Source organism: Halichoerus grypus, chromosome 15, assembly GCF_964656455.1.
Source record: "Halichoerus grypus chromosome 15, mHalGry1.hap1.1, whole genome shotgun sequence".
Lineage (NCBI taxonomy): Eukaryota > Metazoa > Chordata > Mammalia > Carnivora > Phocidae > Halichoerus > Halichoerus grypus.
Genome location: NC_135726.1, coordinates 26,096,577 through 26,114,514, shown reverse-complemented (window position 1 = coordinate 26,114,514; position 17,938 = coordinate 26,096,577). Strand labels below are relative to the sequence as shown.

General features: G+C 48.9%; 1 protein-coding gene across 6 annotated transcripts in view; it reads right to left on the bottom strand.

Annotated features, from left to right (window-relative positions):
• Positions 1-4,346: 4,346 nt before the first annotated feature.
• The window catches only part of CNGB1 (cyclic nucleotide gated channel subunit beta 1), an 82,702-nt gene continuing 69,110 nt past the window's right edge, over positions 4,347-17,938 (bottom strand). For all 6 annotated transcript variants that reach the window (XM_078062853.1, XM_078062854.1, XM_078062855.1 and 3 more), the window contains 4 exons: positions 16,765-16,883; positions 16,354-16,500; positions 9,775-9,994; positions 4,347-7,177 (listed from right to left, as the gene is read on the bottom strand). In XM_078062853.1, coding sequence (XP_077918979.1) covers positions 6,935-7,177; positions 9,775-9,994; positions 16,354-16,500; positions 16,765-16,883 — 729 coding nt within the window. In that variant the 3' untranslated portion in view covers positions 4,347-6,934. The remainder of the gene's footprint in view (positions 7,178-9,774; positions 9,995-16,353; positions 16,501-16,764; positions 16,884-17,938) is intronic.

The following is a 17,938-nucleotide window of genomic DNA, read 5'->3' as shown; positions in this document are numbered from 1 at the left end:
TATCAGAAGGAATGAAGTCCCTGAACTTGCAGACTCTATGAGGGGGTAAAAGCAGAGACCCTGGGGGTCCGTCTAGCTCTTGGAGAGACTATTTACATAGCAAAAGGATGGAGTCAGGTTTCAAACCCATTCGGTATCCAAGCAGTCTTTCAAGAAGGAAGGGGACTATCTGCCTCCTTCCTCTTTATTAGCAAAGAAGCATTGTTTTTTCCTTGCATAGGACATTTGACCCCTGGCCAGCAGTAAGATCTGAGGGATGTGGGGGTGGAGGTGATATACTTATTTCTATTTAAGGCAGTTAATAAGAAATCTGTCTCCAATCCAGAACACCTTGTCTGTACATTCAAGATACAATTGATAATAATGAACATGAAAAACCAAACACTGACAGACTGGGTGATCAGACTGGGGTGGGTCCTTTCCCTCCTTCTTCACCAGTCACGACCAGAGGTGGAGAAGGGAGGGAGTAAGGTGTCCAGTCAAAAGCCTAGTCCTGCCTTTCCAGGCTGGCGGGTGCCCGAGGTCAGCAGCAGAGCCTACAGCCCTCTGGTGCATTTGGTCTGCACTGAGCGGATTGCCAGATAAGATATAGGACCTCCGGTTAAATGGGAATTTTGGATAAATAATAATAGCATAAGTATATCCCAAATACTGCATGGGCCATACGTATGCTTTAAAAAAAATCCTTCATTCATTCTTCATCTGAAATTGAAATTTAACTGGACATCCTGTACTTTTATTTGCTAAATTTCGCACTCTACCATGATGACAGTGACCTCCTAGAGTTGCCAACAACTCATGTCCATTAAATGAATAAATTTAAAAGGGCCCTTTTCACGAAGGGGGCCTTTCTCTTCGTTTCTGAGGGATGTTAGAGGACATTGTGCTCAGATACTGAATCTGGTCAATGTTGACATCCAGAATTATGGGCTGAATGTGTCTCCCCACCAGTTCCTGTGAAGGCCTAAGCCCGCCCCGTGTGGCTGTGTTTGGAGAGGAGGCCTCTGGGGACATAATTAAGGCTAAATGAGGCCGTACGGGTGGCCCCCTGAGCCAATAGGAGGAGTGACCTTCAAAGAAGAGACAGCAGAGGGCTCGAGCTCTCTCTCCACACGCACAGAAGGCAGGCCTCGCAAGGACGGCGGGAAGCAGCTACCTGCGCGCTAGAAAGACAGCTCTCACCAGAAACCAACCCTGTGATCTCAGACTTTCCAGCTGCCAGAGCTGTGAGAAAATGATGTCTGTCCTGTAAGCCGCCCAGTCCGCGTTTGTTATGGCGGCCTGAGCCGACGAAAGCACCACGGCCACAGTTAGCTTCTGAAGCCTCCACTGAATCTTCCCACAACCACCCTGCGCGGCGGGGCGGGTGGTGGTTATTTCTCCCGGCTCAGAGATACAACTCCCAGGGCCTGGGAAACGGTAGAACAGTGCTCAGCACATAGAAAAAAAATTTTTAAATATTTAATGAGGGGCGCCTGGGTGGCTCAGTCATTGAGTGTCTGCCTTCGGCTCAGGTCATGATCCCAGGGTCCTGGGATCGAGCCCCGCATTGGGCTCTCTGCTTGGTGGGAAGCCTGCTTCTCCCTCCCCCACTCCCCCTGCTTGTGTTCCCTCTCTCGCTGTGTCTCTGTCAAAATAAGTAAATAAAATCTTAAAAAAAGAAATATTTAATGAAAGTTACCCAGCTGAGGTGACACCATGCGTGCGTCTGTGGCCGAGGCGGGACAGTGGCCTCCGGGCTCCTTTCTCTTGGCTGTTTCTGTCTCTAACCCAGGGATGCCGGGTCCCTGAGGATAAGTCCCTTTGCCAGTGTAGTTTGGATTTCCTCGTCTCTAATCTGGGTTTACTAATTCCCATCCTGATCAGCTCACAGCAGGACGGTGGACGCAACTAGTTGAATGGGGAAAGCTCTCTGAAAACCATAGAGCCCGATCCCCTGTGTTCTGAGCCTTACCTGTAAAAGAAAGCAGTGAGAGGCAGACCAGTCTAGAGGATCATTCAAGAGGAGGGTCTGTCCCAGGGCTCTTTGCTGTTGTGTCCTTCTGCAGGACAGGGGAGGACGCCGGATGAGCCTGTGGGGAAATGCCCCTCGAGGCCCACGTGCTCCTTGTGGGGTAAACCACTGCCTCCCACTGGGTTTCCCATCCCCAGAGAAACATTTGAATTTGATCTTGGTCCAAACGGCCTCCTCTGTCCTCCGTTTCTTCCTCTGAAGTTCTCTTCCCGATGTTTGAATTTAGCAACCACAGGTTCGGGGACCAAAGAATCACACCCAGAGTGGGTGGCCTAGATCTTGAATTTTAAACAACCAGGAAGCTCCCAGAAGTGCTTTTGTCTGCCTCAGTGAACAACAGAAGCTAACTCGGGCCGACTTCAGGTGAATTTATTTAAAAAAAAACAAGGTAGCCCGTGTAATTAAGGAAGAGCTGAAGAGCGGGCCAGAAAGGACAGGAACGCAGATAGTCACAAAGACCTGAGCAACAGGAATGAACGGGTGCGGCCAGGGTGTCGGGCCTGTGATGCATCTGCTCCCACTTTCTTTCTTTCCCTCCCCATCTCATCACCATCCCAGCTGGTTGTTTTCAGCTGCAGGCAAGAGATCATGGCTAAGAATGGCTTAATAATAAAGGTATTTCAGGGGCACCTGGGTGGCTCAGTTGGTTAAGCGACTGCCTTCGGCTCAGGTCATGATCCCGGGGTCCTGGGATCGAGTCCTGCATCAGGTTCTCTGCTCAGTGGGGAGCCTGCTTCTCCCTCTCCCTCTGTCTTGCTTCTCCCCCTGCTCATTCTCTCTCTCTCTGACAAATAAGTAAAATCTTTTTTAAAAAAGGTATTTCATTGTCTCACGGAACAAGTATTCTGGAGATGAGTGGTCTGGGGTCGATGTCATGGTCTACATCGCTGATTCTTTGGCTGTTCTATCACAAAATGGCCGCTGCCGCTCCAGATATATTCTCCCCCCAGTATTGCAAGCAGGAAGAAAGATGTGTCGCAGAAATAGGGATGTCCCTTTTTATTAAGGAGGCCTCCCATCACCCTTCCCTTTATAATTCTTTAGTTGGAACTGGGTCCCATGGCCACCCCTAGCCACAAGGAATGCTGGGAATGTGAGCTTCTGGCATAAGTGATCAGAAGAGCAGTGACTGGCTTACACCAGGGCTTCATCTCCTGGGGTTGGACATATTGCTGCACAAAACTAAATCAGGGCTCTGTTAGCCAGGAGGAAGGGGCAGGGGTTCTCATGATTCAGATCCCCTGGAAAGAGCCAATGTGCCTAGCTTGGGTCACCATGTCTGAGTCCCAATGCATGACTGAAAGGTACTATCTCAAGAAGGAGCAGGATCCTGTGGCTGGAAGAAGGGAGATGAAAGCTGGGTGCCAAAAGGACGTGTCTCTACCTCCCTGTCCTTTGGCTTTTCCAGATATCAGAGGGGATTCCAGCCTAGCAAGGACAGGCTCTATAATTTGTGGGACCAAGTACAAATAAAAATGCAGGAATGCCTTATTCAGAAATTATTAAGAATTTCAAGATGGGGGCAGCAGAGCATGAAACAAATATGGGACTCTTCTGAACACATGTGGTAAGCCTTAGGTAGGGTCTGTTTTTGTATGCAATTGGATGAAATACATTCGTGGATGGTGGGGAAGGCTGTGATTTATACTGTTATAATTCACATATGTCCAGGTGTTTGTGCAAACTCTCAGTTAAAGAGCAAAGAAAGGGGTGATCACACCTCTTCTGTGTGTATACCCCTGGGCAGAGGCAGAATTCAGGGCAGACCGAGTTCTCAGGGAGCTTCCACTGTACCCCAGTCACAGCAGAGTAAGGGGGATGGCAAGTCAGCTTTACCCCTCATGCCCATTCAGACCTGGCGATGCCTGTCTATTATTTGATCATCACTGTGGCCATGGGCAGTGCAGTGTATCATCTGGGTCTTCTAGATGAGGTTGTTGGGGCTCAGAGAGGTTCATGGTCATCTGTGGTCCATGGTCAAGCTAGGATTGGAAGCTGGGCAGTCTGAATCCAGAGTCCATGTTCATCAGCACACTACATCATTGGACAAGTCTAATGGAGTTGGGTCATCATAAGCAGTTGGCTTGGTGAGACCAATAGGGTTTGACCAGACATAAGGGGGCTGTTTTTGAGGGTCTTCGAGTCCCAGGGCCCATGGAGAGGTGTGCCACAAGGATGTCCTTCCAGCAACAGGAATGCAGGATGGATGACAGCCCCAAGGACGTCACTTGCAGATAAGAGGAGCCTGAACCAGGAAACAAACTTAGTTTTCCTCACCAAAGGGTCTGTCACACATGGTCAATTTCTGAAATGAATCCACAAGCCAGGAACATTTGTCTAAACACTTTAATTAAAATGCATTGTAATAGGATGAAAGCCAGCATCTAAGAACAGTGTTCATGTTTGCTAAGAAAACAGATGAAAATATTCCAGGTAGCCAAACACATTTTGATAATGAAATGTTACACAGCTTCTTGGTTTTAATCTTATTTAAAATATTTATATAGTTAAAAAAAATAGTTTGCTATTCATTTTCTACCACAGTACAGGAAACGTGGAGACATTTGAAATCGGTACAGATTCAAACACATAAATAAAGATTCTGTTTCAGCTGCAAAATTAGTCTTCTGAGCTGCACCGTTCATACCTTGGTGACAAACCAGTCCAATTCTATTTGGAGAATAACGCTAGCCTCAAATTCAATTTATCTACAGTCCAACTTTCATGAAAGCATCAAGTTTAATGAAATATCACAGTGAAATTAAGACACCGCTAATCTCATTTCAAAATCAATTTTCTTTCTGGGACAATTCTTGGGAACCTCAAGAATCTCTCGCTTCATATAATAAGCAGTATATATTCAAGGGTTGACATCTAAAAGAATGAGTGTGTTCATATAAAAAAAAAGATTCCTTATAAAATAGGATCTCACAGTAAAGGTGCCTTTGAAATATTTTGCCATCTACTGCAGGGTAATACATGAACTTTATTGATATATCTGAAATCCTTGGCTAAAGATGGAAGCATTCTCTATGCTTGGATCTTAGAATACGTAGTGCAAATATGAGTATGCTAAATGGGGATGGTGAAGACAAAAATTAGCCCAAACTTCCAGACTTCCCCTATTTAAAAACAGTGCTTACTGTATGAAATTATGTATAAGATTTTTGTGTATTGCAGCATTATTATTATTTTTTTTTTAACAGCATGAGATTGGAAACATTGCAAATGCCTGTCCGTGGAGAGCAATTCAACATTATGGTCTTTGCATACAATGGACCAGATTGCAGGCATGAAAAATTAGCACGCCCTTGATGTACTAAGGGAGGATCTTCAAATTAAATCAAATGCAAAACAACAGCAGCTCTAGTATGTTACTATTTGTGAAAAGAAAAAAAAAAAAAGAAGAAAAAAGGAAGGGTACAAGGAACTGATGTAGTGGTTTGCTTCCAGGAAGGGGACCACGGACGTTGGCCACCAGGGGTAGGAGAGATCATTTTAACTGGGTAGCCTTTTGTACCCATGAAAATATGTTATTAGCTATTAAAGTAAATTAATAAAAGCTTTTTAAACGGCTATAATCGTGCCGCTCATCATTATATTCAATGTGGTGATTACTCAGATCATGTGGCATGTCATCAACTAGATAAATCTATTACCCTGGGATTTGGAAATGTTTAGAGCAGCCTGGCAACTCCCATATTGTGTCATTTTTTCACAGGGGGAATGAATGTTCTGCTTTTAGTCTGATGGACAAATACACAACATTTGCAAGCCCTCAAAGGCCCCTGTTGCCGCGCACAAGGTCCTGTGATTTTATATAAAGTGGGCAGTATCTATTGGAATTCCGGGCCTTTTGTGTTCATTGTTGCTGGTGGAAACAAATAGTCCAACACTAGTTTTTGTTGTTAATCACCCACTGCCCCAAGAGCCAATAGGTATGCAAATAAAATCCTCCCAATATTCAGTGACTGAATGACTCCTCCCCACCCCACCCCCCTTTTATCTTGAATCATTACAGCAACATGACTTGATCTGGAGAACCTTCAGGAATGTCAGTGGTGTCAGCGGTGATTTCTGTCTCCTAGGAGTAATGGAAGTTGCTACCATCATCTCTATAGCAAGGGTGTCAAAAGCAAGCAAACATCAAGCCCTGCAGACCAGACCTGAGGGACCCGTAGGGGTGCCCAGAATCGCTCACAGTTACCGTGGCCAGTAAGCCCACTTCCATTTTATCTGTTCTGAGATACTGACTGGCATCGGACTCGGAACTGAATCCAGCCTGGGGAAGATCCTTGCTAACCACCCCAACCAGCCCAAGATCCCTAATGCGACTGCCGGGCATGGACCATCAGGTCAGGTGAGCCGTAATTCCCATTTAGTCAGATGAACAGCACAACTGTCCTTTTGGCTGACAAGGTTTTTTAAAAAAGTAATCTCTACACCGAACGTGGGGCTTGCACTCAGGACCCTGCAATCAAGAGTCGTATTCCCCGTGGGACTGAGCCAGCCAGGTGCCCCATCTGCTAGCAAGTTTTCTATCCTTGAAATGTGGGAGATGAAATTCAAACATCCAGTAATAACCCTTTAGCGGCCAACAGAGCTTCCCAGGTGTTGGAGCCCCGTTCTCTGCTCTGCCTATAAACTTTTAAAACAGAAAAGAATTTTGTTCTTAAAAATCATAGTTGGGAGAGGTAGGGTTCTCAGATGACGGTGGGAACTTGGGGACAGGAACACTACATTTGTAGACTTGAAGACCAGCCCCGGCAGAAGCCGATGCCGGGGGGCAGGAATGACAGACTCTCTGTTCCCCGGGGAGTCTGGGCCTGCGCAAGCCGGCGCGGGGCTGGGGACCGGCCTGGGGCGCGGGGAGGACGCGCCTGCACCCGCCCTGCCGGGAGTGGCGCGCTGGGGGCCGCCTCACTCGGCCTCCTTCTTCTCCTTCGGGATCTCCACCGACAGGATCTGCTCACCGGGATCCGGGCCCGGGCTCATGCAGATCCGCATCGAGGGCTCCTCGGGCCTGGCCTCCCCCTCCCCGCCTTCCTCGGGCTTCCCAGGGGAGGCAGGTGGCGGAGAGCGCGGGGCCGGGGGCTCCGGCGATGCGGGCTGCTCCGGGGCGGCCGGGCCCGCCTCTCCCGCAGTGTCTTGCGAGCTCTTGGCCTGAAATCCGCAAAGGGGGATTGGTGAGGCAAAGAACGTCTGAGAGATCTTGGAGGGGTCTTGAACACCTTCCCATTCCCTTTCTCGGACCCCCAAGGAGGAGGATGGCAGAGGGCCCAGGAGTGCAATCTAACGGATGGGAAGTGGGGGATCGGAGCGGCATCAGGATTATTCGGTAGAAACAGAGTATATTTTGGGGAAGTTTAGGGATTAAAAGTTTAGGGTTGGATTTGGTGGATATTTTCCGTCTCCGTTGATTGGCGGGGCTAGAAACCAAGTGAAGTTGCAGGTTCAAGCCTGCCCCTGAGCTATGGAGAGAGGAGCGGCTGTGACCAGGAGGGGGCGCCAGCGAGGACTTTGCAAAGCTGAGCCAGCTGCCGGGTCCACCCGGGCTGGCCCGTCCACCCCGATACCAGGGCTGGATGCTCCTGGGTGAATAGAAACATTCTAAGCAAACAAGACAAAGGCTGAGATGGCAGAAGCAGCCTGGCGCCCTTTCTGGAAGGTCTCAAAGGTGGAGACCGCCACGCCCACCCCCATGCCCCAGGAGAATGGGCAGGGTACCACTGGCATTCGGCTGGGCTGAGCCCCCCTGTTTGTGGACTTGGTGGGGACTTCCAGCCTCCAGGCTTCTGGGTTCCTGTGGACACTGGCTGTAGTCTGTGTATCAGTAAAAACCCAAGCCTTCGTGGATACCCGTGGCCTGTCCTGCCCTGTCTGACCCACCTCTGCCTGGACATAAATGGGAGGGAGTGGCCCCCAGAGGAGGAGATCTGAATGGTCCATAACTATCCGAGACCCACTTGAGATAGTGGTAGTGAATTTAAAATGAGAGCGGTCAGCATGCTTCTGAGGAACAAAGACCCCCTGAAGTTTGCTCAAATCATAGGGTGTTGAAGGAAGGGAAGTGGGGTGGGGAACCCCACTCATAGAACCCAGGGCAGCTCTGGGGACCTGTCCCTCCCTCTGTTTCTGTGTTCCTGCATGTCCTGGTGCACCTGTTCTGCCTTTCCCTGTCTGTCCTAAACTCTGACAACACACTTCCAGGGCAGGTGCCCATATGGGACTTCCAGAAGCATCCTGCTATGAACAGAACCAGAAGAATCATGGGGAGGTTGGTCAGGGCTTTGCCAAGTTCAAAAGGCTTTTAAAAAGATATCCAAGGTATCCTGCTTCATCTCTACAGCCCCATGGGGCAACCATGAGTAATCTGGGTCTCAGAAAGCATGAGGAGCTTCCCCAGGTCACAGAGCTGGCCGTGACAGAGCTGGGGTTTAGACCCGTGTCTTTGGATTGTTATTTCAGAGCTCCTTGCACTCTGCCATTCTGCCCTGATTGTTCTGAAATTGCTTTTTATTAGAACTCTCATGCAAATTTAATTCACCTCTCCAAGCTGCCTGGGTGGAGAGCTAATACTCAGGAGAAATAAGCCCCGTTTCAGATAAAGCCTTTCACCGTCCTGAGAACAGTCTTGGAGTTCATGTATGCTTATTCCCATGTAGCAGCCGGCACTAAAGACCCCAACTTGCTGGCTCGACCTTGACCCTGGCACTTGGTGAGCCAGGCAATCCTGTCTGTCCTCTGTCTGGGGCCACGGGTGGCTGTATCTTGAGAATATCTTGGAACCCTGGGTAGCTTTGATGTCACCTCCCAGACTCCAGATGTCAAACGATCAGATGGGTCCCCTGGACTCTGACACCAGCCTGGATTGAGACTGAGTTCCCTGGGCTCCTGTGAATTCTGTCGTGTAGGCTGCAGCACCCTCCCTGCCACTGAGCTCCTGCCTACTCACCGCCCCCCTTCCTAGCAGCCTCCCTGAAGGACAGTCATGAATAGTCATAATTAGTGCAATCATTCTAATTGGCATTTTTGGCATTAGTCACAGAAAAGAGTCCCAGAACTAATTTTAAAATTCCCTTCAGATTTCCGAGGGTGGGGACAGTTGGCACTGTGCCGGCCGGCAGGGTTTTTTCTCTTCAAATCTCCTAAATTGTCCCAGACACAAAGATTAAATATGAGAACATCACGGCCATCTGGGGAGAGACCTTCCCTGCCCACGCGCACTGCTCCCACCCCTGCAACAGCAGGGACTCCCCTCGGGGGACTGGCCCCCCTCAGCCCAGGGACGGGCATGGGAGCCTGGCCTCTCCCAGGGCTCCACAGTGAATGGCTCCGGAAGTGACACGAGATCCGATTCTGTCCAATGACAGCGAGCCCTGGGACTTTTGCTGGAATCACGGGGCAAGAGGGGCTTCCGGTGGGAGTTGCTAAACCAGGAGGCGGCAGTCCTAGTGCTCTTGCGATCTGAAGCCATCCTCGAGGGAAGCGGACATGACAGGACGGCAAAACGAGTCCCACTGGCAATATCTGAGCTTTTGGATCCAGCCTTGCCTGGACTTTGCAGCTACTTGGCCCAATCGATTCCCTGTTCCCTTAAGCTAACTTGAGCTGGCACGGTGACCTGCATTTGTCACTTGCCACCAAAGGCGTCCCGACTGATAGGAAGGAGGGGGAGACATTCCCTGCAATGAAAAGTGCGCAGTCCGGGCTCTGGCATGAAGTTGAAATGAGGGGGGGCCGGTTCCCCATCGCGTTACCTGTTCCAGCAATCGTTGCTCCCTCGCAGCTGCCTCCAGCACAGCGAGCTCCTTGAGCCGGGCCCTCAGGTGGGCAAGCTTGCCGGCTTTGGTCCCCTTGCCGCCCACCTTTCCTGCTACGGCCAGGGTGGCATTGAAGAGCTTGGGCGTGCCTGTCCGGGGGGGCAGGATGAGCACGCTCTTCGGCTCCCTGGGCTTGTTGTTATTTCTCAGCATTTGCCTGAAAGAAAGCAGCGCCCATGCACGTCACAAGCGTGCTCTGGGAGAGAAGAGAGGCCCGTCTGTGGAGGACCCTCTGCTGGAGCTGCGTGCGGGGGGTGGTCGTTCTGGCTAACAGGCTGGGAGCAAGCACAGCGTTGGGTGCTTTATGCACAGCATCTCAGTGACGGATCGGAACAACCCCAATGACATGGGTCTTACTGTCTGGACCCTTATAGAGGAGGGAACGGAGGCTCAGAGGGGTTGAGTCACTTCTGTGAGGTCACACAGGAAATACTGAATGATACTATAACAGATGGACTCAGAAACGGGATGCCCAGATGAAAAAAGACCCAAAGCTTTTCTTCTCTTCCTTTTGCTTTCTTGTCATGTCACTATCCTCACCATCACCTCTGTCAACACTTAATGAGTGTCTATACGTGTCAGGCCTTGGGCTCGGTCCTTTACAGGCAGTCTGGTGGCCCCTGGGGGTCCCTCTTCCTAGTGTCTGTGCCTCCGTGTGATCCTCTCCCCTCAGGGGTGAGGGGGACGTGTGACTTGCTTTCGACCAGTAGAATACAGCAAGGGTGATGAGCTATCCCCTTTGTGAACATGTCACATGGGATTGTGATCTCTGTCTTGCAAGGAGACTCTCCCTTCCTGGCTTTCATGCAGCCAGGGGCCATGTTGGGGGAGGCCCATGCCGCAAGAACCAAGGGCAGCCACCAGTCAACAGTTAGTTGGGAATGGAGGCCCCCAGTCCTACAACCATAGGGAACTGAATTCGGGTGACCACCACGTGACCTTGGAAGCAGGTCCTTCCCCAGGGGAGACTTGAGATGAGACTCAGCTCTGGCCAGCACCTTGATGATGGCTTTGGAGCAGACCTAAGCCATCCCAGACTTTTGACCCATAGAAGCTACCTAACATGTAGTAATATTATTATGCAACAGACAACCGATACACACTTTGTCATTTAAATCCCACAGAATCCTTAGAGGGAGGCCCCTATTTTTCTCCCTCATTTCAAATAAAGATATGGAAGACCAGAAGGGGTAAGTAATTTTCCCAAGGTTACACAGTTAGGAAGTGGTGGGTGCAGAATTAAAACTCAGATCTAAAGGCAGTATGCTACCCTGCTCTGTAAATGAGGCTAGAATCTTCCATCAGACAGAGCCCCAGCCTTTGATAGTGAATTGTTCATGCTACAGATATGTGATGCGTGGTTTGGCTCAAGAACAAATGAATTTCGTCTGCAGTCTAGTGGGCCTAGACTCCTAATTGGCAAATTCATTCATCAGGGCTCCAACAAAACTTGTTTGTTTAAAAATGAGGACATTATTGGCTGCTTATCTAATCAGAGGCAATGGATTTAAATTGTGCATATTGATATTAATTGGCCAAGACTTGCATTTTCTGGCTGGGCCTCCCCCAGGAGAGCACAAACATGATAATTCATCAGAGGCCTCTTCATGCCTGGCACCATCACCTGTGTTATTCAGTCCATAATTCACAGCATGACAGTCTGTGGGAAGGCTCAGCGTGGTACAAAAATGACACAAAAGAATTCTGTGGGACCTTGGCTGATGACTAATGGCCATCCCTCTTCTGAAACATTATGCTGGCTTCTGGGACATTTCCAGATTCAGGAAATCCAGCCTCACTTTCAGATGACGTGGTTTCCTATAAGCAGGATCACACGTTCATCCCTGAAGAGAGTGGCACGCGTGGAACCTTTTTGCCCCATTTCTTGGAGTGGCCAAGACAGAGAGCTGAGCCCTTCACGTCTCTGGGGCCCCAGATCCCCCATCTGTAAAGTGAGGAGTTGAGACAGAATCCCACACGTGGCTTTCACCAGCTCAGACGTCCCCAGGCCCTGTGGTTCTCAGACCACGTCTTCCCTTTGATGGGCAGAGCTCCCGCATATTTCCCTGCCTCTGTCCTGAAGCTTGCCTGTCCAGGGAACCTGGCTCTCTGATGAATCATGCTAGAGCGCTGGCCTCAGGGCCTCTGTGCTGCAGGACCCGGGGGCTCCTCCTCTTTCCTCACCTTCTCCAGCGCCTGGCCACCGGCTCACCGAGCATGGTCAGCAGCCTCGGCGGGATCCTAGCTGATTTGCCAACCCGTCACCTAACCTAGCCAAAGGAGTGGGTGGTGGCTACAAGCGTGGCTTTCTTGGGCCTTGCTCCTCATGCAGGGGGAGGAAGGGAGGGCAGGGAAAACTGGCCCGTGCTCTCAGACAGGAACAGTCAATTCTCAGTATTCGTGGTAGTGTCGTTCTATGGAGTCCCTGCAAATACTGAATTAGTGAGTACCGAAACCATTGCTTCTGGCGGAAATACAGTTAGGTTTCTGGTGAGCCTCTCATTGACAACATTTCAGCTGCTGATCAATACTTGTGTGTGTTTCTGTTTAAAGACATCTGATTTAATATACAGTTGATTCATTGACATCGAACTCACGACCCACAGCTCTATGAGTCATGCCTGAGCGAAGCTTATCTAAGCCACATGTCTTCTCTGTAAGGGACATTCCAGCCTCCTGGCCCTCGGGAACGTACACAGCACCTCAGCACCACACTTCGGGGCCATTTTAAATAGGGAAATCGCCAGTGACAATCACAGAAATGTGAAAAATGCGGTACTAAATAGACCACGAACAGATTCTTGTTGACAAGTGTTCAGATGCTTCTGAGCTGAAACAATAAAGTGGAGCGTCACCTTGGTCAACTTCTGCTGGGAACGTGCACTTAGGGCAACTCAAACTTCCCACTGCTGTCTCTGTGCACGTCCGCGAATTACTGGGGATGCCCAGGAGTGCTGATTTGGGGGTTCCAAATACATTTTAGTGAGTAGGTGAATTGCAGATACAGAATTGTAACTATGTGAATCATGAGGATTGACAATACTTCCCTGCTCCTCGGGAGAGTCAGGGGAAGTGGGCAGAGTTTGTGGGAGAAGTTCAGAACAGACCAGTCTTTGGAAGGGCCCAGTAGCTTCCTTAAGAGCAAACAGGTAAGTTGAGTTATGGGGCAGCTTCCTTCCTCAGGGGACCCCAGCATCCTGTGTGTATTATGCTCTAACCTCAACACAGCATCCACTCACCTGGGGTTGCCAAAGGGATCCTGTGAAAACCTAAGTCACCTCAAGTCACCAGTCTGTGTAAAACCCTACATAGCTTCCATCACCCTCAGAGCAAAACCCAAAGTCACTGCAAGGCTTTACCTACAAGGCCCTGCCCACTCTCATCCCCTTGACTTCTCCCATCCCAAATCAAGCTACACTTATTTTCTGGCTGGTCTGCACACACACACTGAGCCTACTCCCCCACAGAGCCTTTCCACCTGCTGTTCCCTCTGGCTGGAATGCTCTTCCCTGCAAGCAGTCCCACTCACTCTTTCATTCTGTGCAGGTCTCAGCTGAAATGCCACATCCTAAGAATGGCTTTTCCTGACCAACCTCTCTCAAGGAACTCCCTCCATCACCTCCGTCTCCTCAATGTGGCTTTTTGTTTCCTTGTAGCCCTGTCCCCAGCTGACACATCACAGAATCATTCATCTCTCCACAGTCAGCCTCCCCTATTAGAATGCCAGCTTTATTTGGTCCCTGCTGTGTCCCTGGGGCCTAGAACTATGTACTCAATAAATGATTGTGCGCGATGAGCGGATGTTGTAAGTTTGTGCCCTTTATCATGACCTCTCTCTGTGCAGTTTATTTATGGTGTCATTTCATAGAATGAGGTAGAAGATAGGAATATGGGGTAAAAGGCATGGAGGAAAATCCAGATATGTAGATTTAAAAGGCTTCATCCAGTGGGAAAATTACAGAGAGGATTTAACGGATAAAGAGGAACAATTATGATTGTGAATATTCATTGAGCTCTCCCACCTGCCGGTACCCTGCTGGAGACATTCACACACACGCTATTTTATTTAATTTTCCCAACAACAAAGTAAGGGGTTAAAATACCCTTATTTTACAGAATTGCAGAAAACTGAGACCAGAGAAGTTAAGTAACTTTTCCAAAGCCACACAGCCAGTACCTCACACAGATAGGGTGTGAGCCCCATCAGCTTCCCGAGCCTGTTGTGCTTTTTCTACCACAACCATGCTGCCTCTGTCACTCAGCTTGAAACCTGATCCTAAGGGTCAGAAAGCAAAAGCCTGCTTCTCTAAAAAGTTACCCACTCTTCAACAGTACAAAATACAGATGCACAAGGTTATTCGCTGTGGCACTGTTTATAATTGCAAAATATTAGAAATCTAACTGCCCATTCACAGGAACACTCTGCAACTGTCAGAGGAATGAGGAAACTGATGGGTCTATGGACTGAGAGAGAATGTTTTCCAGGACTGGTTGTCATGTGAAAAAAAGCAAAGTGCAAAAGAAAATCTACAGTATGCTACGTTTTGTGTAAGACAGGGAAAATAAAATATTCACCGATCTGCCTATTTTTGCAAAAGGAAACACATTAAGGAAGCAGCAGAAACTAATGAGACTGGGCTCTTGTAGAGCCGGGGGTAACAAGTGGGGGAAGCTGGGACACTTCTCCGGGCACACCATTCTGTTGCATTATGACTTTTGGTACCATGTTAATGCATGACATATTCAAAACAACAAAAAATCAACAAGGATTGAGGCAGGAGGAATCATTAAAAAAATGGAGTGCAAACCAAAACACACGAGCCTGGGTACATTTCAAATGAACAAACAACCACACTCAAGGGAGGCAAAAGAAAACAAATCCAATTGACTCTGAACACACACTTACCTCATAGGTACTTAGGCTAAAGACAAAAAGAACAGCACCAAATATTAAATTCTGCTGAGAAGGCTTCCCCACCACCCCAGTGCTTTGGGATAGCAATTCTGAAATTGCTTTGTCTGTATTGTAGGACTGAATAAATGAGTGAATGCAATGAGGGCAAAGAGATCCAAATCTCTCAGTGTTGGAGAAGGAATTTACAAAATAGGGAAAAGGAGAAGATTTGAAAGAACTCTGTGGTATTAGACTGAAATTGTTAGATAGATACAGATGGAAAAAATAGATGTTGAGATATATATACTTATATGAGTGTATATATGTATATTTGCATTTGTATATATAGAGGGGCATGCAGGTGTGTTTCCCAGCTCTGTCCACTTGGGAGCCTAATAGCACCCTAGTAGCCATGAGCACACATAGTGCTCAGATGTTGGTTTCTAAAAACCATTCCCACCTGCAAGGAATCGGGCTCCTTGGAGAAACGGCCATTCCCAGGGATGTGGCAGGAAAGACACAAGATGAGCCTGGAGCATCTTATTGTGCTTGTAAGCAAGGAAGTGCTAAAATGGTCTGGGTACATAACAAAGAGCTACAGGGCCAGCCTAAAGAGGTCCCTGCTGGCTAAATCTGGAACAATTTGAGCATCAAAATAATGATTATAACATTATTATGGAACAAAACAAATCCACATTGATATAGATAAATGAATAAACAAATACATGGGAGAGAAGAGAAAGCTCTTCCTCACAGTAGAATGCTCCTAATAAATGTAGAAGGCATGATGAAATCAGAAAAATCACCATTTTGCAACCATGATGGCAATCACTGATTTAGCAAGGAGCCCTCAGTGGATGCTGAACATAGCAAGTGAAAGTTTGATGGGAAACAGGAGGTCTAGATAGCCTCAGACTGACTCCCTGCTTATTACTTATTAATTACAAGGAGAAAAATGTTAACTTCAGCATGCAAAAACCTAAACCAAGTGATCAAAGGGAAAATCATCAATCCTAGGAGAAGCCAGCATCCCGTGCCTCTCGGTACGCTGTACTAAGAAGAACACAACATCACTTTTTTTTAAAAACTAGGCTCCATGCCCAACATGGGGCTTGAACTCACAACCCTGAGATAACGAGTTGCATGCCCTACCAACGGAGCCAGCCAGGCGCCCCCCCAACATCACTTCTGAGAAATTCCTGCCCCCATGCAGAACCTGAAGGTAATCATGAGAAAACATCAGAACATCAGCTAACCCTAAGTGAAGGGACATTCTACAAAATAACCGGCCAGTCCTCTTCAAAGAAATCCAAGTCACTGAAGATAGAAAAAGGCTGAGGCGCCATCCCAGATCCAAGGAGACTGAAGATACGAGGCTATGTAATGAAACAGGGGGTCCGACACTGGATCCAGGAGTGGAAAAGAAGACAGGAAAGGCTATAAAAGGCATGATTGGGACAACTGGCCAAATTTGAAGACGGACTGGGAATAATAGCATCATTTCAATACTGAATTTCCTGATTGTGATAAAGGTACTATGGTAGATAAGATAAAGGTTTAGTCCTTAAGAAATGTGCACTGACATATATGTGGATTTTTTTTTTTTAAATAAAAAAATGTACCTGGCCTTCTTCCGGAGTAACTTCTGAGACTCTGGATAATGCACCAAAATTTCACTGAGGTCCTTCTTGTCCAGAATGAAGAGGTTGGTAAACCCGTGGGCAACCACATTGGCCGTGCGCCGATTCCCGCCCCCAACAGCCAGCAAGCTGGGGCAGGGAAGGGAGGAGGTGAGAGCTGGCAGGCTGGGGTTGGGATCCCACTAAAATGTCCCTTTCCACCCCTTGCCCAGAGCACAGTGGCGGCCCCACACGGGTGAGAGCCGGGGCCCACCCTGCATATGTCAGCATCCACAGAGGCTTACTCAGACCCACCAAAGGGCCCTTGAGGATGAGGTTGTCCCCTCCCCCACTGGCCACCTCCCCCCCAGCTTGGGCCCAGGTCCGCTCATTTCACCCCAGCTCTCCCCTGACCTTATTTCTCCAAACACAGATCCAGGCTTCAGCGTCACCAGCACAGTCTTCCCGTCGGGGCCACCCAAGACCTGCACCTGTCCCGCCTGGATGATGTACATCTCTCGGCCTATCTCCCCCTGAAACAGAGAAGGGGTGAGCCCCCTGCCATCGCCAAAAGTGACCACAAAGGTGGCAGGGCTGGGCCCGGAGGCTGCTGGTGCAGCTCAGAGGAACCTGGGCTGGTGTCCAGCCCCACCACTGACACGGTGTGTGGTGTGGAGCTGTCACTTCCCCTCTGGGGCCTCAGTCTCCCCATCTGTGGATTGGGGAGAGTGGCCACCCCTGGCCTGCCTAACTGACAGGATTCTGTGGGGAGTTAGTGGTGTGATGGAGAAGAAAGTACTAGGTAAGCTAGAAGGCACAGCTGTAATGGCATTCTGGAAATTCCCAACTATACACGCCAATGGAGGGCCGGGGGCATGGACAAAATTAACAATGGTTCATACAATAAATTGGTACCTGTGCCTAGCGCATGTCACTTCGGGAGCTAAGCGTTTGCTAGCTGAAACAGGAGTGGTGACAACGTCGATAATGAAGTCCAGCTGTTGTGCGACATTTTTCTGTGCGAGGCATTGCTCTAAGTGCTGGGCCTGCTTAATCCTCCACAGCTCTGGGGTAGGAACTCTTGGCCCGAGGTCGCAAAGCTAGGCCACGGGAGAGCAGGGATTTGAGCCCAGACAGTCTGGTTCCAGACCTCATGGTTGCTGTGGGTTGAATGCTGTCCCTCCCAAACCCATATGTTGAAGTCCTCACCCCTAGGTGCTCAGAATGTGACCTTCTTTGGAAATAGGGTCACCGTAGATGTCATTCGTTAAATTAAGATGAGGTCGTACTGGAGTTGGGTGAGCCCCTAATCCAGTATGACTGGTGTCCCTATTAAAGGGACATTTGGACACAGAGACGGGCATACCGAGAAGACGAGATGAAGTGACACAGGGAGAGGACAGCCATCCATACACCAAGGAGAGAGGAGCAGATCCTTCCCTCACAGCCCCGAGAAGGAACCAACCCTACCAACACCTTGATCTTGGACTTCCAGCCTCCAGAACTGAGAGACAATGCATTTCTGGTGCTTAAGCCACCCAGTCTCTGGTCCTTTGTCAGAGCAGCTGCAGCAGACTAATGCAATGGT